Source organism: Syngnathus scovelli, chromosome 1 (genome assembly GCF_024217435.2).
Source record: "Syngnathus scovelli strain Florida chromosome 1, RoL_Ssco_1.2, whole genome shotgun sequence".
Taxonomy (NCBI): Eukaryota; Metazoa; Chordata; class Actinopteri; order Syngnathiformes; family Syngnathidae; genus Syngnathus; species Syngnathus scovelli.
This window is the reverse complement of record NC_090847.1, coordinates 15,124,080-15,151,039: the sequence shown is the minus strand read 5'-3', so window position 1 is coordinate 15,151,039 and position 26,960 is coordinate 15,124,080. Positions and strand designations below refer to the sequence as shown.

The 26,960-nt window shown below is 40.9% G+C and overlaps 1 protein-coding gene across 4 annotated transcripts in view; it reads right to left on the bottom strand.

Annotated features, from left to right (window-relative positions):
- Nucleotides 1–7,614: 7,614 nt before the first annotated feature.
- Nucleotides 7,615–26,960, bottom strand: part of lingo2 (leucine rich repeat and Ig domain containing 2) — a 189,258-nt gene continuing 169,912 nt past the window's right edge. For all 4 annotated transcript variants that reach the window (XM_049759508.2, XM_049759489.2, XM_049759516.2 and 1 more), the window contains one exon: nt 7,615–10,656. In XM_049759508.2, the coding sequence (XP_049615465.1) occupies nt 8,803–10,644 (1,842 nt within the window). In that variant the 5' untranslated portion in view covers nt 10,645–10,656 and the 3' untranslated portion in view covers nt 7,615–8,802. The remainder of the gene's footprint in view (nt 10,657–26,960) is intronic.

The following is a 26,960-nucleotide window of genomic DNA, read 5'->3' as shown; positions in this document are numbered from 1 at the left end:
CAAGGTTTAGAATGATCCAGTTGGTGGGCGATGTGGGAAATGTGGAGCAGCGTTTGTTTTCCCAGAGGAACTCATTATTTTTGGCATGCTGGATATTTTTTTAATGAACATATAAACTGTTCACCTCCGCAGCACGACACTCAAACCAACAGTTTACATTTTTACACACATTTTTACGGAATATTTAAAATTGCTTTCGCTATAGTTGTGTTGAAATCAACAACAAAATACTGACCCTTACATCAATTTAATTTTTGATTGACACAGTCAGAGAAGTATTATTGATATAACCTGTTAATTAATGTGGTGGTGTTCAAAACTGACTTAGCTGAGTCTAATGTCACATTTTTTAAGAAAAGGGGTACAACATTTTTTAGAATAAAGCCAAATTGTTTCATGGAGTTCCAATTTTACGACAACAATTTTTCTGAGAGTTGCCCTTTGAGATTTACAATTTTTTTTCATGTTGTTCATGAATAAAATACAGGAGAACCCTGGATCTTAAAACCTGCTAAAAAACAACGCCAACTCACGTCGGAGTCCAAAGCTATGTTTAAGATCAGAGGCAAAGATTTCCCAATATTTTGCGTCAAAAACCGAATATGTCGAGTACCGAGGCGGTCGACTTCCGGGGTTCCACTGTATACAGAAAGGTTCATTCAAGACAAAATCTATCCATCCATTTTCAACACCGCTCATCCTGTTCAGGTTGCTGGAGCCATCAAGCGAAAGGCAGATTGCACCCTGAACTGGTTGCCAGCCAGTTGCAAGGCACATATAGAGACAAACAACCAGTCACACCCACATGCAGGCTGTCACTGAGTGGGAATCGATCCCACTGCTTGCACATCCAAGTGTATTCCTCTAAGATTACAAGAATGCAATTGTACTTTGAGGTACATCGTAGGACTTTCAAAGTAAAATTGATTTTTTTTGAAGAATAAAAAGTATCAAATTAGTTTAGTAAAGAATACCATTGCATTGCTTCAGAATAATAAATACAATTTTACAAGACTGTGATTGGCTGGTAACCAGTTTAGGGTGCCTCCTGCCCAATGACTGCTGGGGTAGGCTCCAGCATGCCTGTGAGGAGCAGCGGTACGGAAAAAAAAGATAGATGGATCTTACAAGACGGAATTTAACATCATATTATGACTGACTTGTAAATGTATGACTTCTTAAGACTATTACTGTAAGTTTTTATTCACTGTGGCCCTACTGCCCATTCAATTAATTATGTGCAGCAATATTAGCAGACTCAAGCAGCTCTACTTGATGTTTTGACAATCTGTTTTGCTTTTCAAACTCACCCACGGCACCCAAACAAGCCGACCTTCAGGTGAGTAATAAAGTAGAGCTTCAGACACGTCACGGTGTGTAACAAATGTGATCACTTTTTTGCATCAGCGGAGACCTTGAAAATACAGGAAAACGAGAGTCGGACGATGGCCAAATGAAGACGGGTGGCATTTGACAACTTGAGTCCAGTTTTCCTTGGGTCTTCGCCACAGTAAATGGTGGTCTGTTGACATGTAACAAAGGACATTGCGGGCATGGCTTTGTCTTCTGTGTTTTTCATTCATCAGCGAGCAGAGAGAGGTAGAAACCCTTGAGGCTAAGTCAATCAGGGCAGCGCAGGTGGCAAAATACTGCAAGACCTCAATATGGTGGCATGTTGAGGTGGCAAAATTAGTCACACTCTGTACTTAACAGCTACAGATACTTGTGCAAGAAAATGAGACTCAGGTAAAAGTGGAAATTACTGATCCAACTCTGGTCCTTGAGTAAAAAAATACTTCTAGTCAACTTAATCTTCTCAACTCACTTCAACATGATGGGGGTTGAGCACTATGTTTTTCTAAATTGAGCTCCACAAAGCACTTCAACATAGTTCAAAGATATAAACCATGATGCCACAAGAATAGCAGCAAAGCAATAGTCTTGTTGAAATTTAGGTCCTCCACTCACTTTCAGATGGTTCCTCAGTACCTAGATGGTTGCAAAGTAAGACTTTAGTACAGATGAAGCATCTTTACTCACTTCACCAAAGTTCGGAGAAACAGGGATGCCACATGCATGGCAGTAAAGCCATACTTTTGTCAATATGAAGATCCCAAATGAAGGGTTACAAGTCTATATTAGGGTTTTAAATGAGGGTTTCAAACCTGGTTTAGGGTTGAAATAAACCATTTCGAAACAGCGTTAAGTTTTCAAGTTAAGGTTATGCTAACCTCAACCTTTTAAAATTGTGTTAAAGTTTCAAGCCGAGCTTAGGCTTTGACTTAATAATAATAATAATTCATTAAATTTGTATAGCGCTTTTCAGAAACCCAAAGACGCTTACAGGGAAGAAGGCAAAGACAAACAGGAGGGGAGGGGTAGGGGGACGGGGAAGAGACAATGGGATAAAATTAAGGCGAGGAAACCAGTTATGGGTAGGGGAGGTCATAGGTTTGAGAGAAGAGGTAAATTTTTAGACGAGACTTAAATATGGGGAGTGTGGGTGAGTCACAGACAGACTGAGGGAGAGAGTTCCAGAGTCGGGGTGAAGTGCAGGAGAAGGCTCTGTCCCCAAAGGATTTGAGTTTAGATTTTGGGACTGTCAGACGTGAGGTGTTGGAGGATCGGAGGGGGCGGTTGGGACAGTAGGGGACAAGGAGGTCGGATAGGTAAGTGGGAGCCAGGTTGTGGAGGGCTTTGAAGGTGAGGAGGAGTATCTTGAAGATGATGCGCTCCTCAATGGGGAGCCAGTGAAGAGAGCGGAGAACAGGAGTGATATGTTCACGGGACCGGGTGTGGGTAAGGAGACGGGCAGCAGAGTTTTGGACTAGTTGCAGTCTATGGAGTGAGGGAGCAGTGATTCCAGTGAAAAGGGAGTTGCAGTAGTCAAGCCGGGATGAGATGAAGGCGTGGATGAGGGATTCAGCGGCAGGGAGAGAGAGGCAGTGCCGGAATTTGGCAATGCGTCAGAGGTGGAAGTAGGAAGTCTTGACAACTGAGCTAACGTGAGGGTGAAAGGACAGTGTGGGGTCAAAAATAACGTCAAGGTTGCGTGCCGGGGGGGGGAGTGATGTTTGTGGAGTCGATGGTGAGTGTGATGGATCCAGTTTTATTAAGGGAGGATTTAGTGCCTATGAGGAGGAGCTCTGTTTTATCACTGTTGAGTTTGAGAAGGTTGTGGGACAGCCATGTTTTTATTGTAGAGATGCAGGTTTCAAAGTGGGTGAGGGAAGGGTTATGGGTTGGTGTGGTGCGTATATAGATCTGGGTGTCATCAGCATAGCAGTGGAAGTCCAGATTAAGTTTGTGGATGACATTACCAAGAGGAAAGAGGTAACAGATGAATAGGAGGGGGCCAAGAACTGAGCCTTGGGGGACCCCTTGTGTAACTGGGGAGAGGATGGAGGACAGGGAGGCAGACCTTAGTTAAGGTCGTTGGAAGGGGGTCGAGAGAGCAGGTGGTTGTCTTGGATGCGGTGATGATGTCTAGGATGGTGGAGGAGTCGACAAGGGAGAAGGCAGTGAGAGAGGGGAAGGGCGGGAGATCGGGAAGGGGGGGCAGGAGAGGAGGGGAGGTGGGGGAGGAGGAGTTGTTGATGGTGACAGTCAGAGAACTGTTGATTTGGGCAATTTTGTTGTTAAAGCTGACAAGGAAGGAGTTACAGAGGGCGGGTGAGGAGGCTGGCTTGGTGGCCGGTGGCTGGAGCAATTTGTTGATGGTGGAGAACAGTATGCGGGGGTTGTTATTAATGAGAGATGAGAAACAAGCAGATTTGGCAGCAAGAAGAGCATCACGATAGGAGGAGATGTGTTGTTTAAAGGTTTCAGCATGAACGGTGAAGCGGGTTCTTTTGTAGAGGCGTTCGAGTTGACGGCCAGTTTGTTTCATGGAGCGGAGTTGCGGGGTGTACCAAGGGGCAGAGTTAGTGAATGTGCAGAGTTAGTGAGTTAGTGAAATTAAGGGGAGCTAGTCAGAATTAGGAGTCGATGGTGAGTGTGATGGATCCAGTTTTATTAAGGGAGGATTTAGTGCCTATGAGGAGGAGCTCTGTTTTATCACTGTTGAGTTTGAGAAGGTTGTGGGACAGCCATGTTTTTATTGTAGAGATGCAGGTTTCAAAGTGGGTGAGGGAAGGGTTATGGGTTGGTGTGGTGCGTATATAGATCTGGGTGTCATCAGCATAGCAGTGGAAGTCCAGATTAAGTTTGTGGATGACATTACCAAGAGGAAAGAGGTAACAGATGAATAGGAGGGGGCCAAGAACTGAGCCTTGGGGGACCCCTTGTGTAACTGGGGAGAGGATGGAGGACAGGGAGGCAGGCCTTAGTTAAGGTCGTTGGAAGGGGGTCGAGAGAGCAGGTGGTTGTCTTGGATGCGGTGATGATGTCTAGGATGGTGGAGGAGTCGACAAGGGAGAAGGCAGTGAGAGAGGGGAAGGGCGGGAGATCGGGAAGGGGGGGCAGGAGAGGAGGGGAGGTGGGGGAGGAGGAGTTGTTGATGGTGACAGTCAGAGAACTGTTGATTTGGGCAATTTTGTTGTTAAAGCTGACAAGGAAGGAGTTACAGAGGGCGGGTGAGGAGGCTGGCTTGGTGGCCGGTGGCTGGAGCAATTTGTTGATGGTGGAGAACAGTATGCGGGGGTTGTTATTAATGAGAGATGAGAAACAAGCAGATTTGGCAGCAAGAAGAGCATCACGATAGGAGGAGATGTGTTGTTTAAAGGTTTCAGCATGAACGGTGAGGCGGGTTCTTTTGTAGAGGCGTTCGAGTTGACGGCCAGTTTGTTTCATGGAGCGGAGTTGCGGGGTGTACCAAGGGGCAGAGTTAGTGAATGTGCAGAGTTAGTGAGTTAGTGAAATTAAGGGGAGCTAGTCAGAATTAGGGTTTCATATGAATATTTCAAGCCAGCGTTTGGGTTTCGAGAGAAGGTTTGAAGTCTGTGTTAGTAGTTCAAGCAAAATAAAGGGTTTCAAATTAAGTTTCCAACCCCCGGGTTAGGGATTTAAATATGGGTTTTAAACCAGACTTAAAATAGCTGTTTTAAGACATGTTTCGAGCAAATTAGTGAGTTCAAATGAGGGTTTCAAGCAAGGGTTAAGTTTTTAATCGAAGTTTTAATTTTTTTAACTTTTGTATAACCAAGAAGGTCAGTTGAGAATTAATTCTCATTTACAACAATGACCAGGTCAAGTCATCGTTATGGCAGGGTTGCAGACCATGTTAGTTTTCACATTTGGATTTCAAGGCTAGGGATTCAAATGAAGGTTTCAGCCCAGGGTTAAATCCAGGGTTAATGTTTCAATGTAGGGTTTTAAGGCTGCATTAATATTTCAAGAAATGGTTCAGGATTCAAGTTAGAGTTCCAAATAAAGGCTCGGCTTTCAAGACAGGTTTAGGGCTTTGGAGGTTTTAATCAAGAGTTAAGGTTGGATGTGAAGGTTTCACAAATATGTCATTCATGAAACATTTTGGTACCACTCACAATGTTTGACAGTAGAAAATATGTCTCTGATCAATTTTTTTTCAAATAATTTCAATATGTTGGCCACTTTGCACCAAGATTTAATAATCAGGTCAAATCTCCTTGAGGAGGTTCATTTGCGGAGCTTCTTCAGATCATCAACATCCAAACAAGTAATTAACCTGTCAGCAATTATTCTGCTACATTAAAGCCAGTTTATTATTCATGTTTGCCATTAAACATGTATAAACAATAGCGAGAACAGCATGTTTTGATTCCCAGCATTCAGACTAAGGATAACACTCATTCACAGCTTGTTCGAAACGCTTTCTATGTAGATGCACTCAATTGGTCAAGTCTCAAATCAAGCTTGGGTTTTCATATTAGGTTTCAAATTATAGCTAGGGTTTCAAATTAAGGTTTAAATTCTGAGGTAGGGATTCAAATTGGGATTTCAAGAAAGGGTTACAGTTTTTATTTATGGTTTCTACACAAGGTTCGTGTTTCAAATTTGGGTTCGAAATCAAGGTTCAGATTTTAAAGCCTGGACTATCGTTTTAAACTAGAGTTAAGGTTTGAAATCTGGAATTAAAAATCAAGGTTGTGAGTATTTTAAACAAGGGATAGCGTGTCAAATTAATCTTTCAAACCAGGGTTAGGGCTCTAATTATAGTTAAATTAGATTTTCAAACTTTGATTCCAATACAGTTGTCGGGGTTCAAATTATGGCTTCAAATTTAGGTTAAATTTTTAAATTAGCGTGTGTTAGCATTTGAAAGTATGGTTAGGGTTTCAAATTAGGCTTCAAGACAGTGACATGGATTGAAGTTAGGGATTTAAATCAGAAATACGTAGGTGTGTTTTCACCCTGGTTTCCACTTTTTTTTTCAATCTGGGTTTAAAATCAGGGTTGGGATTTGTTTTGGGTTCAAAATCATCATAACTAATCAGCATTAGGGTTTCAAATTAGGGTTTCAAGCCCTAATGGCGGGAAAGTGAAGTCGTGGTAATTATGAGGAAGATCCACAATACTGTGAATGACGTATACCACATCGTCTTGAAGTTTTAATGAGTTGATGAGTTGTTTGTTTTGGTTGATGTCACTATACTCCAAATGCAGCACTTCATCTGCTCTACATCACTTAGATTAAAGGAGGATTAAAGTTCAGATCTGCTAGAGAATGAAGCGTCATACACTTGAGTACAATCACAAATATACTGTCTACACACACAGCAGCGCCTTATAGAATCATAAAGAAACGTATTTCTGTCTTTCACTGTGATTATGAACTTGCAATAAAATGGAAATTACATCCTGCACTTCATTTGATGGATGTGAAAATAAAATAATGCCATGTTTTGGTTGATCATAAATTTGTGCATTATGTTGTTTGTAGATGTAAACTGCATCGGCCACAAAGGCATTATTTTCACCCTCTTGTTGTGTAATGCAAATTAATCAAAATACCAATGTCAATGAACCAGGGTGTTTAATTTTGTGATGGAAGGTTTTCCACAATTAAGTGGTGTTGCTCCTGCAAGGGTACCAGTAAAAAAAAAAAAAAAACATTTTCAGCCAATCGGTTTACATTTTTTTCAAGTCAATTAAATTAGAAAAAAAAGTTAATTATAATGATCAAGAGATGATTTCAATTAATTTTAAGAATATATTTTTCAAGGAATTAAATAAATTTATTACAAATCAATCTAATCAAATGGTGGAACCTTGAGACATTAGCATCTTCTTGAGGCATGAATAGCCACGTAATGACTTTTTTGGAACACAAGCAATAATTCGAGACACGCATGAGCTTCAGACACCCACCAATGGAAAACAGCAGCAAATTTTACGTACACTATCAATTCACATTGGTTTCCTTGCGGTGGCAGCACAATTTGTTATTAGCAGTAATGCACCATTAAAATGGTATTAGGTACAATGGTTGCATCTTCTGAGACTACAGGTTAAGTCAAGAGAAAACGGTATGACTGTACATTTTATACAGTACAATATTGTTGAGTGTGTTGAAAGAAAAATGAAAGAAAGAAAAGTAACACAGTTGGGTGTGTATTGGGGTTTGGAATTGGATTATTTGCATTCGAATCACTTCAGTTGGAAATGATCATTTGAGGTATAAATTAAACTCGTATCTCAAGGCGCCCGCCACAGTAACATTTATTTCAATTTTAATTCAAACCATTTGCGACTATACAATTATACGACAGCTGCTTTGTGTCATTAATAAAACTGACTTCAGTCACATGTACAAATACAACTGCATTTATTCCACATACACATTTTTTTATTTTTTTAATAGTCATTATCTAAATGATTCAACAACAAAATGAGGAACTACTACAACAAAGTCAATTTTTTTCTACTGGGGAAAGAATAAAGAAACAATGCGCATATCACTGTAGCAAAAAGTTGACACACTGGCCAAAAAGTTGACACATGGGCCAAAAAGGTACACTTTAAATGAATAGAAAGACACTGAAGTCGGACAAAACGGTGGTTCATGTTCATCCAAGGGACCGTCCAGATATTATATTGGACACCCGACAGCAGTTGAGGGTTGATTTTTGACCAACAATCTTTATAAATAAAATACTTTATTTGATAAATATGTATTTATTCATATTTCGTATTTCTGAGTCAATCGTGGGGGAGCAGGGACACATCATCACCCATAGAAGCCCTTCCTGAACCTATGGAAACTTTAAGTCGCAAGTCTTTTTTTGTTGTTGTTTTTTTTTTTGTTTTTTTTGCTGAACATACTGTATAGGGTTATATCAATTTTGGCTAATGCATCCCATGAATATTGCTGTGAATATTTCTTTTGAATGAGTATGTACATACAGTAAGTGTACTAATAAACAAAGCATTAGGTACACACGGGCAAAAATATCGAACGGAAGAAGCGATGGTCACCGTCATTGGTTGATCGGATGGGTGATGAAGCATGTGGCGCAAGACTCAACAAAGGTTTTTTTTAGCATAAGATACAAATTGGTACTGTACACGGTTCAGCAGAGTCCAGAAGATCCAACCCCGAGAAGTCAAAGAGCATTCGCTCTCTTTTTTTTGTTTAAGGGGCATATAAATCTCAAAAAGCAGATAAATGACACTTAATTCCCAGGAATCTGTTCAATCCTCCTCTGAGCTGAAGCAATTCCGACATCCTACTAGCTTTATGTTCAAGGTTCCGCTCATTGTTCCTTAACCCCAAAGTCCTTTAAGACCACTCATCCGCACGCTGTGGTTCTATTTGCAAAAAAATAGAATGTACTTTGGGATATTTTCCACACTTGATCCAGAATTTTTTCCTATAAAAAGACGTCACATCATTTTCATGTTGAAACGATGAGGACCGGCCTGGATGTCGGCCGAGTCCACGTTGGTGCCGTTGGACTTGGATCGAGGCACGTATTCCACGTCAATATTGTTTTTATGTTTTCCTTTGCCCCTGCTCCAGACGAACAGGAGCAGGAAGCAAAACAAGACCATCCCCAGGAAGGTGAAGCAGCCCATGGCCGTCGATACCAAAATGGTTTTGAGATCCAAGCCCAGGGTGACACTGGCGGTCCCGTTGGCAGTGGTGTTGCTGGGGTCGGTGTAATGCTGGGTCCTGTTGGCGTACAGTGAGCCCAAACTCTTGACGGCCAGTGATGTCACCAGTGTGTCGTTCCCAGCCGTGTTGGAGGCGTTGCAGAGGTAGACGCCGCCATCTTGAATTTCAGCCGACTTGATCTCCAGGGTTCCGTTGTTGTACACCGTTACCCTGCCGTGGCTCCTGGCTGTCAGGATGCGCCGCCGTGGGGAAACCCAGGACACAGTGGGTCTTGGCGTCCCCTCAGCACTGCAGTGTAGCAGAACGTGCTGGCCCTCATCCACTGTCACCGTTTGCGTCTTGTTCTCACGGATTTTTGGCTTGGTGCAGGTCACATAGTAAGACAGCAAGCTTTCCTTAAACTCCTGAAAAGGCCTGCCTCGGATCCCCTCGGGCGTGTTACATTCCGGCTGGGAATCTCCGAACAATATGGTGTGCCTTTTCTGTAAGATCCACATGAGGCGGCAGTCGCACACTAGCGGGTTGTTGTCAATAAGGAGGGCCTCCAAAGCTTCCGGGGATTGGAACACGCCCTTCTCCAGTGTGTCCAGCCGGTTGTGCGAAACGTTGAGCACCTTCAGTCCCCGCAGGCCTAGGAAGGCGTAAGGTTCGATAGCGGTGAGCTGAGCGCCCACCAGGTGAAACTCCCTAAGGCGAACCAGGTCCATCAACATTCCCCCTTCGATGTGCCGGATGCGGTTGTAGGACAGGTTGAGGTGCGTCAGGTAGGGTAGGTGCTTTAAGGCCTGGTAGGGAAAGGACGACAGGTTGGTGTTGGTGACAGACAGGGTGGTGAGGTTGAGGCCATGCAGGGTGTTTGCCGGGACGTGGTCCAGCGACGGCCAGTTGTCAATCTCCAAGTGGCGCAGCCGGAACAGCTTTTTGAAGGAATATGGATGCAAAGTGCTGATGCTGAGGTATCGCAGGTGCAGGCTGACCAGGTTGTGTAGGTGCGAGAGAGCCTCGGAGGGCACCACGGTGAGGTTGCACCGCTCCAGGGCCAGTGTCTCCAAACTCAAAAGTCCACTGAATGCACGGTGCGAGATGTAAACCAGGTCGTTGTCGCCCACCTCCAAAAACTTGAGATTGTGCAAGTCCTGGAACATGTAGTCCAGGAGTATGACAATCTTATTGTCACTCACGTCCAGCCGGGTAAGGTTGGCCAGGCCCGAGAAGACGCCCAAAGGGATAAGCTTGATCCGATTGCTCTTCAGGCTGAGCGAGTGCATGACAAATAGAGCATTGAAGGCACCCGGTTCTACGTAGCTGATTATATTCCCGCTCAGGTCGAGCTCCTCCAGACTTGGGAAGGCGGCAAAATCGTCCGGGTTGATCATGGTCAGCTTGTTCTTACTCAGGTCAAGGATCCTGGTCTCACCTGGAATGCCATCGGGGATGGTGGGCATACGCTTGCGGTGGCACACCACAGCCTTAGTCTGCGCTGAGCACTCGCAGCGGGAGGGGCAGCCCAGGGAGGAGCCCACAAAGACGGCCAGCAGGGCCAGTCCCAGGACTGGCTGCCAGCATGAGATGACCGTGTGCAGCATGACTTTGCTCAAGCAGTCCACCATTCTGTCATGGCTCTGAAAAACAAAACCAAGATAACAAAAACACAGTAAGTGCCTCAAAGGACCAAACCAGACATACTTTTACAAACAATATATTGAGATATTAAATGCATTGGTTTAAACCGTAAAAAAATATGGGAGTGTATGGTCTGAATGCAGTGCAATATAGATTATTGGAGTAATACAAAATAAAAGAATGACATCGTGATTTCTATTATTTTAACGACATTTACATTATATGTGCATTTAACAAGAAAATGCTCTGCCTGCAAAAACATCATGAAAATGTGCTTGGGCCTAACAAATCCAATTTCTTAGTGTGGTTTAGTTTAAATAAAAAAGGCTACAAATCCCATAAAGACTATTTTCACTTATTTCACTGTTTCATTAATTTTGGAATATGGCTGTACCATGAGAAAATGCATGATTTATGACAAGGAATGGAATTGCTAGGCATGCTAACAGGGATTAAAATTTTCATGGCCGAATATGTGGACAGTCACCATGAATGTTGCAGTGTTAATTCTGTATAATGACAAAAAAAAAGAGATGCTCGCGCTGCCAGGTTTTGGAAGGAAAAGTTTTTTTTTTAAACAAACTCAAGATGTTAAGTTACATTTACAGCCCTCAGGCGAGAAACAGCTGTGAACTTAAGCGTTATGAGGCGAGCGTTTATGCATAATCGCCAACTGGAGGAATGACTTATTGGCAAAAACACACTGAGAAAGACTCAATTTTCATGGAAGATAATGTTTAGTTATGAAAAAATGACTACCTTTTGGCCAGATTTAGCAAGATCTCTCTGACTCTGATGAGTGCTAAATGTTTAATGCGTTTTGAGTCAAAATATCAACAATTCAAACTCTCTGCAGGTGGTACTGGCTGATTGTTGTTTTCAATCGTCTCAGACAGATACTGCATAATCAAAGAAAGAAAACTAGATAAAAAAAAAACCATTTTATCCTTTATTAGGTTTACATGAGAATTATTTAGTGGAGAGTTTATTTGTCTTTGTAGAAAATGGATTGGTGCTTAATCAAATGTTTGATTATAGGCAAAAAGAAGGAAAATCAAAGTGGCAGTTGAGGTGTCACACTGGGCACAATAACAGTGGCCAATAATGCTCCAACTGTTATTTTCCCCCCTTTTTTTGTTTTGCTCTGCAGGCTTGGTTGCCACAGTGGCAAGGGTCTATAATTAGTCTCTACGTTAATAATTCAGTGCGGTGGTGGTGGTGTCAAATGAATGTGAGCAGTGAAGAACAATGTGTGATGTTTGCACACATAGATTGTCTCATGATGGGTTCATAAAAGCTTAAAAACACAAAAAAACAGCGCTTTTAGATGAACCTACCTCCAAATTTCAAAATACAATTTTAGGATGACAGTCAAAGATAAAAAAAAAAGATAAACACAAAAGTGACAAATCAGTAAAACATATTTTAAAAAAGTACATACGTGAAAAGGAAAGAAAAGCTACGATCTAAGTGAAAAATGTTAGTCACATGAAACTATTTTACCATTTTTGCTTTTTCTTTGATTTATGGGTGGCTTTGAAAAACTATACATGTAATACTAAACCTGAAATGAAACCTAGTCCTGGTTTGAAACCTTAATTTAAAACCTTGTCACACATCACACCTCACTCCTGTCTTAAGAGTCTTATTTGAAACCCTAATAGTCTTGACCTCCCAATTTGAAAGCCAAACCTTTCTTGAACCCCTAATTGGATGGAAACACCTATTTAAAACCGGAACCAGGGCTTAAGACCCAAGCCTTCAGATAAAACCCTAAATATTACTTGAAGCCCAAATACTGAGTTGAAACTCAACTTTGAAAGCTTAACTCTGTCCTCAAAGCCTTATTTGAAATCCTAACCGTGACTTCAAACTCTAATTTGAAAACAATACCTTGCTTGAAAGCCTAACCCTACTAATTGGCAACTGTAACACTGCAGAAAAAACGCAATCTGAGAGCCCAAACTTGAAACCCTCGGCCTGACTGAAAACCATAATTTGAACACCAAACCTATCTTAAAACATTAACTCAAACTTGAAACGCTGACTGTCTTCAATGTCTATTTTGAACCTTTATCCTGACTTGAAACTTGACTTGCAAACTCTACCTAATCTTGAAGCATTGGCTCTTATTTGTCAACAGACATGATAGCGACAAAAAACACATCTGTGAAGCCTAATACTATTCAACCCCTCACACATTCAAGTTGACTAAGAGTTTAGCAACAACAAAATAAACATTTTGCATTTTTGCATGGTAATTTTCCACTCAGGTTGCTAAACACTCTTACATAGCCAAACGGATTAAAAGGCCATTTGGTAATAAGTGCTTGACCCACTCCAATCTGCGTCAAGTGAAAATAAACAAGATGTTAAGTACTTGGCTCACACATTTAACATTCTTCTTCTTGGCATTAAAAAACATCATTAAAAAAATCTTCACATTTACTCGGACACTTGCTCGCTGCAAATGGAGCAGAGCTGCTGACAGGTTGCAAATATGGCGGCGGAGTGCATCCCTACTTAATTTGCCGTGGCACGGGCAGTTCTGATATGAAACAGTGATGGAGAATCATTTCCATTTTTCCTCCCCAAGGGCTGCCGCTGCTATGCCGGACAACCACGCTCATAAAAGAAGAACACACCATGGAATTACACACAAAAAACACAACAATAAGGTGTCATTTACAACTAAAGTGTTTTGATAATACATTTCAAACATTCACTAAAAAGAAGAAACCCGAGCACTGGCTTGAAACCCTAATTAAAGCCCAGACCTTGATGTAAAATCCTGACCTTGGATTGAAGCCTCAACACCAAGTCCTTACCAAAGCTTTCAACGCTAATTGGAAACACTGACTTAAAACCTTACCCTATCTTACAACCATACTTTCATATCTTATCACTCAATTGCAAATTTTGCCTGAAACACTAACACTAATTTGAAACACTAACCCAATTTTGAAGCCTTGATTTTGAACCCCTGGCCTGGATTGGAGCCCTGCTTTGAAATCAAAACCCCGATTTAAAACCCCAACCGAAGTTTGAAACCTAAGTTTAAATCCAAACATTGGCTTTAAATCTTTGTTTGAAACACTGACACTAATTTGAAAACATAAACCTGGTCTTAAACCTTTTGACCCTGTATCATTAATGAAACCCTAACACTGGCTAGGAACTCTACTTTGACATCCGACCATTGCCTTGAAGACATAACACTATCCCGAAGTCCTATTTGTGGATACCAGGACTGGGTTTAAAACAAACTTTGAAACCCTGACGCAAGCTTGAAACAGTTGTCGGCTCTCAGGTCAAAACCAGTTTTCTCACCAGTTTTCTGACCCCGAGCCCTGATTGGTTGTTGGAGACTTGGCAACTGATTCCAAAAGCAAGTGGCAGAATGGCCCCCATTGAGTGAATTTTGCTGGTTAACTCACATTCTAAAAATACTAATATTAATCAGAAGGCTGTTTCTAGACTAGTGAGGGCACATACAACACTATTGTCAAAAAATTTTGAAAAATTACTTAAAAAAACTATCAGAAATTATAATTCCCGACTCAGGCTTGTAAAGGGTTTCAAACCCCCTTTTAAAACCATATCTGACAAGAAGCCCTGGCCTTTGCTTGAAATCCCAACCCACATCTTGAAATCCTTTGCTTGCCTGCAGAAGTTGCTGAAAATTAAAATTCAGTATTTTCCATTCATGTGAGATTATTTGTATTAAATCTGCAATGTGTCTGAGCTGCTTACCACATAGCTTTTATTGCCGTAGTTAGCAGAGCTCCATATGGCCAGCTCGCCATCACTGCTGACTTGTAAAAGCGCAGCCAAATGCGCGAGAGGCTCTTTAAAACTTCAGACGCTTTTTCCGCCACATTTATTTCCGACGTATAAGATGGAAAACTTCTCATTTAATAAAGCAAAGCAACTTGATGAGCTCTGAAACAAAACTGATCGTAAAACGCTTTGTGGCTGATGATATGAGCAGAAAGCGAACATGAGTTTGAAACCCCAATGCAGGCTTCATACCCTACTTTGAAACCGTTGCCTTAGCTATTCTTCAAACCCTCATTTGAAACCCCAATTCAGAAATGAACCGCAAAATCTTTGGAATCTAAATGTGAAAAACCTTGGTATTAAATCTCAAAACCCATATTTGAAACCGTACCCATGTTAAAAATCTATTTTCAAACCCTAATCATGGATTGAAATCCTAATTTCAAATTGTAACCCTATCTTGAAACCCTAACCCTGTTTAAAGCATTTATGAGTATTTGAAGAATGCAGCCTTGATACCCATTTGAAAGCCTAACCTTGACTTCCGAAAGCAAAGAAAAAGTCAAGGACAGTTGGAATTCAGACTGACATGCTTACAAGTTACACATTACTCCAAAAAGAAGTACCATTTTTCAATTTATTAACAGCAATACATGTCTAACTCTTTGAAAATGTTTGAAATAAACTAAAAAAAGACGAAATGGCAGACCCCTTGTCTTTTTGAGAGCATGGATTCTTGAGACTTTTTAAGTGTCAACATACTATATCTCCCATTTTGCTAAGTGAAACAGTTTTTTTTTTGGAGCGGGGTAAAAATTTAGATGCTACTTCTTGCATCATATAAAAGCTGATGCAATTCTTTGACAGACTGGACTGTACCACTTGCATTCAGAGACAAGGATATGGGCAGCTGAGGCGCATGATTTAGCGCTTTACAAAACTGAGACTCAAATGGTTTCTTCGCATAATCTCTTCAAACAACTTCACAGATATTGGTTTGTGATCTTTGTTGTCTCGTAATTCTAAGTGGTCAAATTGTAATGCTTGTGCTTAATGAAGGTAATAATCACTCTTGAGAGACGGCACAGTCCGCTTTATATTACCGTAAGCATTAGTTTCATAATATACTCGCCATCTGGAAATTAGTAGATGTGTCTGTGTGTTTGTTGTGTGTGTGTCTGTGTGTGTCTGTGTGTGTCTACCTACCTACCTACCTACCTACCTACCTACCTACCTACCTACCTACCTACCTACCTACCTACCTACCTACCTACCTACCTACCTACCTACCTACCTACCTACCTACCTATCTACCTACCTATCTATAAACACGTATGTGTGTGTGTGTGTGTGTGTGTGTGTGTGTGATTGTATGTATTTGTATGTTTTTATGTTTTTGTTTACTGCCAATCAACAACAATAAATGCGAACATAACTGAACCTAATGCTTACTTACTAACCTTGTTTTAAAACCCTTGCATAAGCTAAACACATTCTTCTAAGACAATCATTTATGTAGTGATGTTATGTAGCATAAAGCAAATTTATATGCACTCTCTTCCTCACTGGGCACCTTATTAGGTACACTTCCACACTCTAAAACCAGCCATTATTATAAAAGTTGCAACAAATAGTTTTCCACGACTAAGACAGAAGCGCTCACTTTGGAATGGCAGCCGCGGCGGTATTCATTGAACACCAGTAATGATCAAAGTGAAATAAGCAACAACTAAACTAGAAGAACATTCTAGAAAATAAATGAAAGTACCACAAACACACACTGGTCCTACTATTTGTCTAGTGACTAGACAAATATAATTTTACAAGTAATAGACCACTTGCAAGGTTTTACTTTTAGTGCTGGACCTTGGTCCCGAAGTCCCCGGCAAGATTTGGATCGGCAGGGTCAATTCCTTAGTTTATGTTGTATACTGAAGACATTTGAGTATCAGATCAAGAGATGAACATGAGACAAAAGTTCAAAAGTTCAGCTTTTACTTCATGGTATTTACATTTCGATATGTTAAACAACTCAGAGCACCATTTGTTCCTTAAAAAACACTACACAACAGCGTGTTTTTATGGAAAACATGAAAGGTCTAGGTAACTCCAGACGTTTTGAACAATCGATCTGTCCATCAATTTTCTATACTGCTTGTCCCCACGGGGGTAGCGGGCATGCCGGAACAATTGTATATATTAATCACGTAAAAAAAAAAAAAAAAAAAAAAAAAAAAAAAAAAAGTTTTGCTATTTGCGTCAGTGCTTTCTGCCCTAAGCCCTGTGAATACTGAAGGCTGACTGCATATGTTGAGCATTTTCCGTTCTTTCCAAACAAGTGTTTGAGGACATCGCTGGACTAATTTAGGTTTCCTGTAGCGACGAGATGGCTCACGTTGCTCTTCCTGCTCATTAGCATCCTGTTTGATAGCCAGCCGACGCTCTTTTTCGAAGAAGGTGGGCTAATTGCACGCGGGCCGACTAACCTGCGAGTTAATAACATCTCTCCCTTCCGGGCGGCATCATTACCAGATGTAAGCCTCATTAAAATGAAATTAGGATTTAACAAGTGCGCCTCGCCACTGCCCGTTATTTTGTCGTTACACCGGGAAATTAATGCATCAATCGCCCATTCTTCTTCTTTGTCTCATTCGTGTCAGCGAAGCAAAGCTTTCTTCATTTATTATAGGCCATAGTTTCCCGTGAGCGTGAATCAGAAAAGACTCCTGTCTTACTATCTATGTATCTACCATTTACGCAACCCTAAAAAGTCAGCATTCCCCGTCAAATCTAGTCCTGTGCCCATCCTCCATTTTCCCATGCTTAGACACTTTTTCTTTTACGCACCCCAGAGTGCCCCATGAAGGTGAAAGATCATTTGGATTCAGTTAAGTGCCAGATAGCCCGGTGACAGCTGATTTTTGCTGAGAGTGCTGAATGCATCTCACCCATAACAATCACGAACACTCAGCGACTGCCAATGGCTGTAACGTGTTACTAACACATGGGCGTAGACAGAAAGTTTTCAGTGTGGTGGCCAGGATGACACATCTCAGTGGTGGACGTGTATGCCTGTCTACATCATTTATCATCGTACCACCCACCTGATGAGATAAAATTCACACATATCCAGAATAATGCCCAACAATCACACTCATAAAAATGAAGGAACAAGTCTACATAAAAAGCAAGATTTTACAGAGCTTAATATTGGATCGGGGATCAACTACCTGCGGCTCTAGAGTGTGGCATGTGACTGTTTCACCCATCTGTTGTTGCTGTCCATCTCGTGTCAGAGTTCAAAATGTTTTGGGATATGAAGAAATCAAATTTCATGTTCCCTTGAGCAGTTGACTGATTCAATAAACGCAACTCACTATGGTTTTTGTTGGTTTTCATTTCATTTGAAATGTCAAAATGGTAATGTGGCTCCCAAGATTTTTTTTTTTTTCTGTTCTGGAATGCCTTCTTTGAGGATTATGGTTTTGACTCTTGGACTAGATAATGTAATTTTCTTTGCCATTGCCTTGATCATTTTAGAATTTCCATTAAGATCAATTGCATTTTATTATATATATATATATATATATATATATATATATATATATATATATATATATATATACATAGTGTGTGTGCAACAAACTATTTTTCATTCCAGTAGTGACAATTTGTCAATTCGTAGCAGTACTTTGCAATGATGATGTCTTAAGAGCGCCGCACAAAGAATGACACAATTTTTCGCCCCAATATCACACATCATGTTTGATTCACTATACCTCTCTCTCCTCACTCAGCCTTGTAGCTCGTATGCCTTAGCTGGCCAACGGTAGAATTTACTTCCCTCCGCCTTTGATGCTCTTCCTCTGGAAACTCTCATCTTTCGAGTCAAAACATCCAAATGCGAGGCTTTGATTCCCCTCTTTCTCCCCCTTAAAAAGAGTTTGTCAATAATTGCCCGGTAGAGAAAACGCCAGCGTCTCTTCCCAGCCCGCCATAAAAGTGCGGGAGACATTTTTTTTTTTTTTTAAACTGTGTGAAGGAGGAATCGCATTATGTGCCACGATCAGTGCCGCGGGAGCACATCAAACACAGTCGGAAGGGGAGAAAAAAACTTTCCCGAGGAGATAGACGTGGGCCAATTTCACAAGTGGCTTTATATTGGCTGATTGCACAGAGGCCAAGTTGTTATCTAAATCCTCAAACTACATGGGGGCCAAGCGGGAGAAATCCTTGCGGCTGTCTGGGGGCGGAGGGTGGTGTTGGGGGATATGTGAGCTTAACTGCCAGCAGAAAGAAGACCCAAGGAAATGTTTACAACTGCTGTCTTTTTTTGTGAAGCGAGGCAACATAAAAGTGGCAGTCACAGAGTCAACCGCTAACATCGCTTAGGAGAGCTTTCTGGCCCTTTTTCTCTCTTCGAGACAGATTTTAAAAATGAGTTTTCTTTAGTGACTCATGCACAACACTGACATCAATACCTGTGCATTAAGATGAAAAGAGCTTTTGAATAGCTGTCCACTTGAGTGACTGATTGACATTCATAGCAGTGTTGGGTGGGTAGATTTGACATTGAGGGCCCGCCCTATTTTCATTCCAGGCGCAAGTCTAACATGAACAGGAATGATCAGGGTGGAATAAATGTTGACTGCTTCTTTTTCTGTTTGCTTCTTGGTACGATTGTTTGAAAATATTGATTGATGCATGGAGGATGTCATTGTAAAGGTTCCAAGTTTCTACCATTTCTAATCCTGGGGCAGTGCAACACTTTCACCATGTGCCAAACAAATGATGGGGAAAAAAAGAGTTGCTGTATTTTTCTGTTTCTGTTAGTTCACAAGTTACTTCATAGAGGACAGAAGGAATACTGTGGATGGACTGGACTCTACTATTTCATCTTGGGGGCACCATGTGTCAAATGCAGCGTAGACTGCAATCAACCACTGACTGATTTAATTTCTCATTTTCCTAATGACTTCATAGTGGAGTCAGTGAGGGGGGAGACTAATTAACTGGTAAATAGTTTTTAGTCCAACATGGGTGCTGGTTGGCCACTGAATGTGTGTTTGTGTGTATGTGTGTGTTTGTATGCCTGGCAGTAGGAAGGGCGATGGTGTGCAAACTGACCCATGATTGCTCCACTCAAGCAGCTCCAATTAGATGGGCCAGCTGACTTGTGAGGAGTTTAGTGAGCTGAGATTTACCTCCCCATAGGGGGTAAACGTGCCCTGTGGACTCAGTCGTGGATGATAAGATTGTTAAGATGCTAGATCTCTCTCTCTCTCTCTCTCTCTGTCTATCTCTCTCTCTCTCTCTGTCTCTCTCATATACTACCTATACATATACATACATATATTTGAAAAAGGTCTGTTTCACTATAGGCTGAGTCCTTGTTTACATTGCATGTTATATTTTTATATTGCCCACATTTTCAAATCTTAGAAAGTCCTATCAAGGGGCTGTTTGTGTGACTTTTTTATAAATTGAATTTATTTCAATAAAAAAATGTGTCTGTATAATAAAATCCTCATGTTAAAGCTATGTTACCGGGATTTTGACCTTCACCCGAATATTGATGGCATGTAAACATAGTCATTGAAGTTGTTCTTTGAGAGGCTCTCATTACTTTATACAGGGATCTAGGCATAAAACACACACTGATAACTGTTTCTGGTGAGAAAAAAATTTGAATTTTCCAGTAACAGTGGCAACATAAAATGGCTGCCCTCTGGCTTCAGCCGTTACAGGCCAAGTGTTTGTCTATTCATAATGAATCCATAATAATTGATAAGATAATCAATTCTAGAAAGATGTGTTTGTTATAGCCTTACTGTTTTTACAGGTTAACATTAGTGGCTTTTCCATACTATGTATCGAAATTATTATTTTTATTTTTTTAATAGAGAATATCACTATTACACCATACGGTGGCCTTAATACATTAGAGATGCTGTAATACTGTGAGATATTGTTATCTTTGTATCCCTGATATTTCTTTTACTTATATTTCTCTAAAAATAAAATATTTCTTCATTTTGGATATTTTGCATACATTATCGTGTCAAAAAGGTTGGTGCATTTAATTTCCTTGTGTACTGGAAACAAAGTGGTTGCTGCAAACTTGCATTTGTAGTTTTTGTGGGTGATTGTGTGGGTGAAATCCACTGAACGCAGTGAGTAACATGCTTGCAGCAACAAGATTGGCTGTTTAGTAAGCGCTTGGATCAGCAGCTTCAGGGGGCTCTAAAGCCCCCCCCGGTACACAAATGGCCTTTTACTTGGTAAAATATGAGGCTCAATTAATCTGTGTTAATTAGCGATGAACACGCTAGATTGAGCTGCCTGCTCTTTTGTGCGCATCCGATAGCCTTTGGTTTGTAGCAAGACTAACGGACTCGTGATCTGCAAACTAATCCAGTGTTTCATTGTTTATTTAAAAAAAAGAGAGAGAGATTAGGTTACAGGCAAGGGTTTACTAAGTTGGGTTGGGGCGAGTAGGAAACAAAATATGATAATGAAATTTGCGAGAAAACTGGCCCAAGTGGCCAAATTAGAGCTTGGCTACAGAGCAGTGTGTACCGTATTAGTGGCGTCGTTTTAAATGACTGTGACCTGTTTTGCGCTCATACAATATAAATGTAAATGCGCCATTATATTTACATTGAGATTATGATATTGCTTTTTATCGGCCCATTTAGGCGTGCCACACTGCTCTCTGGAGAAGGAGCGCGAAATAGGACACAGGCGGCAAGTGGTCGAGATGGAAGCTGCATTGATACGGATGTATTTGTGAATTATTTGGTACTCCAAAAAGATGCCCTTCCTTTTAATAAGCATGTACTTTGCTAACACTATCAGCCCCAAAACAGGCGCCAATTAATTTATTCATCATTGCGCCTATTTGTGCATTCTGGTGTCCCTTTCCCGACATACCTGACAATTTGGCTCGTGGGGTGGATCGTAATTTATGTGGCAGGGCAGGTCCATTTTAGAGTGTTTGGGATTTTTAGCTGACCATGATTTGCCTCGATAGTCGTTCTGGATGTATTTGATGTAACATATCAAATTTCATTCAGAAATATGATGCCAGCATAGGACAGTCTCTGAATGTATAGAAATCCAATTCATTGAATGATTAGTAATCATTATCATCTGAATATTGTTTACAATACCTCCAAATATTTTCATTTTATCATTGTATTTGTACATATTTTACTGGTCCAAGCCAGGTCAAAGTCCATTCTAGTTCCGTAAACGTGTAGGCTATTTTGTGCACTTCGACCTCCTGGATGAGCAAATCAATCTTTGCCTTGCAGACATTGGTGTTTCTTGCACTTTCCCCCGTGTCTCAACTTTCTATGCAAGTCAGGTGTGCCAAAGAGATAGGAAGAAGCTGCTTGATTGATTGGACACAATTGGAGTCGTTTATGTTAATGCCCACATGGCGCAGACATCCTCCGTCTACCTGCACGCAATTACGTCAGTATAAGAAATAGTCAAAACTCTGTCTGGCCCCAGCCCTTCCGCATTTGCACCATGCCATCCGCTAGACTTGCACCCAGAACAAAAATAGGTTGCATGACTCAATTCACAGTCACGTTCCACTTATAACTGTCGTGCCTTATATTATCACGTAGATTTATAATTAAATAAACATTCATGCAAAGCCTTGTATATGTAGATTAAGGAACAAGCGTGTTTTGCCTGTTTCCATAAAATAATGGCGTGCCTAAGTAAACCTAATCACCACCATTTATAATAATATCATGCCTCAGTTGATGCTAGTCATCATAATCTTAAGAAAAAAAAGTTGTCTCCCCCCTCCAAAAAAATAAAAATAAAAATAACACCATGCCCAACTAATCTCTATGCATGTTCTGCAGGTGACTCAGCCATAGAAAAGAATGGTAAATGAGCTGTCGCTTGTATAGCGGTATTCAAAGAGCTTCACACTGCTTAGTCATTCACCTACTAAGCAACTGGGGGTTCAGTGTATTGCTCAAGGACCCTTCAACAGGGTCACAATGGCTAGGGATCAACCCCTGCAACCTATGAGTTGGGAGATTGGGAGACCAACACGCAACCACTGAGCCACGCCGCCCCGAAAGAAAAGAAATGCCTTTCCTAAAATTAAGATTATTTTCTAACATCGTAACTCATTTCATTGCAACGCGCATGATCCATTTTAGAAAATAATTGCCTTGCCTCAAAGAATCACACCATTTTACAATGCCATGCTTCAAATGATCACTAGGTACATTGTCTGCTTGAAAAATTAAATGCCTTTGCTCTGCACATGGCTGGAGTTTTCTTTGTTCTGCAACATTATTTTGCTAGAGTTTGCACAGATAGAATTGGGCGTAGTTTGCGCCTATGAGCGCCATTGTGGGATATAAGTCTTTTGCCAGCCAAACCTCGCACCATCCCTCATTTGCATCAAAATGAGAGTGATTGGAGCGCAGCACGTCTGAGTACGCCGCTCTTGAAATTACAGAAATAGAAATACACTGGCTGAGGTCCGTGCATGATATTGGCAGGTAAAATTCAATACCTCCCCTTTCAGATTATGCAGTCAGCTGTGTGTGTGTGTGTGTGTGTGTGTGTATGCGTGTGCGTGTGTGTGCGTGTGTGTATGTGACAGGCAATTGGAGACCAGATTGCACCCTGATCGTGTGTCTTTGCCCATTTTGTTGGTGCTCCCACAAGCACTGAGCCCTGTTCCAACTACTTGCGGGGTGAACTCATATTAGCTTGAGTTTTTGAGTTCTCTGCTATCCTACCACCACAAAAGTGGCAGCCTAGCCGTGGTCCTTGACAAGCCGGCTGTCGGGAGCTACTAGCTGAAGCAATGAGACAGCTCTGTTCCTTGCGTGAAGGCCAGGAGAACCACCCGGTGTGCTCTGACAAAGCTCTGAGACCAAATGAGAACCCTATCAAGACCTTGAGTTCCTGCTGCCAGCATCCTTTTCCCTTTTTATATTTTTCTCGTTTCTTCATCTACAAAGTCAAAGTTCCTTCCACAGGCTCATTACGTGAGACTCCGCTGTTCAGATTCAGTGCCGACTTTGCCTTCAATAAGGGTTGCAATTCATTAATGTGAGAATTTTTGTCCTTCCACACAGGTACAACTACCAACTTGCTAAGTAGAACATATATGCTCATTAATCACAGCAGCCAGACTTTAAAAAAAAAAAAAAGTTTAAACATCAGTGACCATCTGTACCCTGACCACCAAAAGCTTGCAGGGTAACACCATTCCAATGCATAAACACATCATATGATTAGAATAATAATAACGGGGCTCATTTGGAGATTCTGGTTGTGTAATGGGGCCAGGTAGACTAATGCTTAATGACTGGAGCAAAATTCCACAGTCTTTGTAGTAGTATTGTCACGATACCAAAATACTAACTTTGATACTGCAAAAAGTACCGGTAGTAAAACCTTACCACTAAAAAAAAGTGTAAAACACTTGTTAAAAGAAGTGGAATAACAGCTGACAAAGCAACTTCAAATTGCTTTATATTATTTTTGACAAAAAAACAACAACAAGCATACTAATAATTAGGATGCTCTTGATCAAATATAACACAAAATACATTTTGAACATTTTCAAACACTTTTGGAAGTTTGAACACAAACTATTTAACATACTGTAACAATATTAAATAATTTATTACTAGGCAAACGCCCACCATTTTGTTTTGTGGTTCCACAGAAACTGAAAACAATTCACATTCTTTTGATGGTTTTCTGTCCCTCTATTTGTTAGCTACCAAGCTATTATCTGGAGGATGAATATAAATGAATATTACTGAATATAATTCAGGGAAAGACAGTTCTATTGATAACCTGGTGACTCCATCCATTCATTTTCTATGGCACTTATCCTCACTAAGTTCGTGGGCATGCTGGAGCCTATCCCAGATGTCATTGGGCAGAACATGGGAACTGGATGACAGCCATTCACAGGGCACACATTCATACTCACATTCACACCTACGGACAATTTAAACAATGGTCTCAAAAGACAACGTTTTTGTGGATCTTGACATCAGAGTTTTATGTTCGTGCCGCACCCGTGTTTTTTGTTGTTTCATTGCCCTGGGCGTTCTGTGTGTGTATGTGTGTTTTGTGTACGTGTGATTTTTTTTTTTTAATCACTTTTGATTTTTTTTTTTTTTTTAACCATAGTTCAGGCACGACAGTTCTGGTAAAATGTAATTGTGAAGTCATACCAAGAGGAAGGAAAAGTTATCCTGTCCTAGGGTTTTTCATGATCACAAAACTGCTTATCAGTGAATACACACATCTGGATAGGTTCCCAAAAACCCACAAAGAGGTACATTTTTAGGAATTGCAAATCTGGTGCATTACTGAATATAAAACAAAGTATTATCCATCCATCCATCCATCCATCCATCCATCCATCCATCCATCCATCCATCCATCCATCCATCCATCCATCCATCCATCCATCCATCCATCCATCCATCCATCCATCCATCCATCCATCCATCCCCCCTCCCCCCCACAATCAGGACATGCACACATGAACATTAGGGTATTGTGAGACTTGGAACTGCCTCCTACGAGGTCGAATGCAATAAAAGGCAGTACAGGAGTGGAACTTCGAAAGACCTTGGCGCGCTGAGAGCTCCACTTTCCCTTGTTGCTCAACAAGTATTGCTGGCTCAGGTTGTGTTCTTGGTCTCCTGTTTCTTTCTGGTGCATGTCTAATTGTTACTTCATAGAATAACCTTTTCAAGTATTATTAATGGTTCATATTATTGTAATGATAATAATTATTATTATAGTAATTTAGGCATTTAATAATAAAAATAATCAAGCTGTTTAAACTGTTCCATTGGCAAATGATTGCTATTTGCAGTGGCTCTTGATCCCTCAACTCTACAAATAGCTTTTGCTTGAACACTGAGGAAGAAAAGAAGATTATAGGGTCCTCAAAACCATCAGCGAACGGGTAAATTCATAAATGCTAAATGGCAAATACAGAGTGGTTCAAATTATGTTTTATGAAAATGCTTTAATTTCCATTGTTCCCAAAAATCCCAACTATTTTCTCCCAGAACCAGACAAATAAATTCCAACTATGCTTTCAAATATTAGTCCTAACAGTAGTTGAAATGGGAGGCGTGCAGTTCTAACGCAACCTACTGGCCTATCTGTACGAGGTCCCACCAGTATCCACTTGGCAGAAGATGTGGCCTAAGTACCGGCAAGCACCTCCATCTCCTTCTTGCTTTCATACATCTCATTAATGCTTTTTTGTGCTTGTGGTCCGTTTGTGCCACTCGCTCTCTCTCATCCTACCCCTCTCTCCCTCCTCCTTGAATCAATACATGTGACCTCTCAACCTGCTTCTCAAAGCCAATAAATTCCTTTCAGCTCTATGGCTTGTAGCCAAAAACAACAAAGCCCGACACCAACTTTATCAGCCTCAGTAGCAGCTCGCGTGCGTTTATGTGTGCGTTTGTGTGTTTTTCTCTCCATCATCTTTGTTTATCTGAATGCTTTGGTTTCGCCCAATATAATCTTGAGGCATTAGTGTGATAAACAATTTAGCGGGTCGTCTGGGGAAATGTAGTATGTCTTATTTACGTGCATCACACTGAAACCCTTATTTAGCAATAATCAATGATGAAAACAGTAATGTTTTGCAATGTAAAGTTGCTCGCACAACTTTCCAACTATCCATCTATCCTTTTTCAACACCACTTATCCTGTTCACGGTCGCGGGGAGTGGTGGAGCGTATCCCAGCTGATATTGTGCGAAAGGCAGAATAGCGCTTCTATTTGAATCATTTCCAACAGGGTGACCTTGACATTCATCCTCAATGTGAAAGCAATAAAACAGCCATGTTAATTTAATTAGGAAGAGTTACTATCTATGAAAAGCCTGTAACTGTAATAATCAGAGTAACGTGAATTTGCAGCTGTGAAAGATAAAAGCGGAAAAGCGAGGCAAATGTGACACAGAAAAGACAAATCAAAGCAGACGTTGACACATGGATTTGACAGTTTTTATAGCACACCCTTATCAGCCTCTCAATATGGCAGCCCCATGGGATTATGAGCTGCACGAGGATCACAAAGCCTTATTGGATATCGATCAGGTCATGTAATTCACAGTTGTTTCAAAGCAGTGGTGGGATAAAACACATACGCAGGTGGCAAATGATTGCCAGCATGATTGTCAGGCTGATTCTCATCCCCTATGTTGCCACTGATATTGTGTTTAGGGCTCCGAACACTACAGTTCAGTTTGAGAAAATAAGCACAAATTGTTTATCACCTGTGTCCTTTCCTTCAATCATGAACACAAATTACTTGAACTGGACTAAGTGTTCACGTTTGGCCTCTGCAGAATTTTGTGGGAAAAAAAAAGACCCTAAAATGGGGTGTATGTACCGTATTTTCTGGACTATAAGGCACACTTAAAAACCTAAAATTTTCTCAAAAGCCGACAGTGCGCCTTATAGTCCGGTGCGCCTTATATATG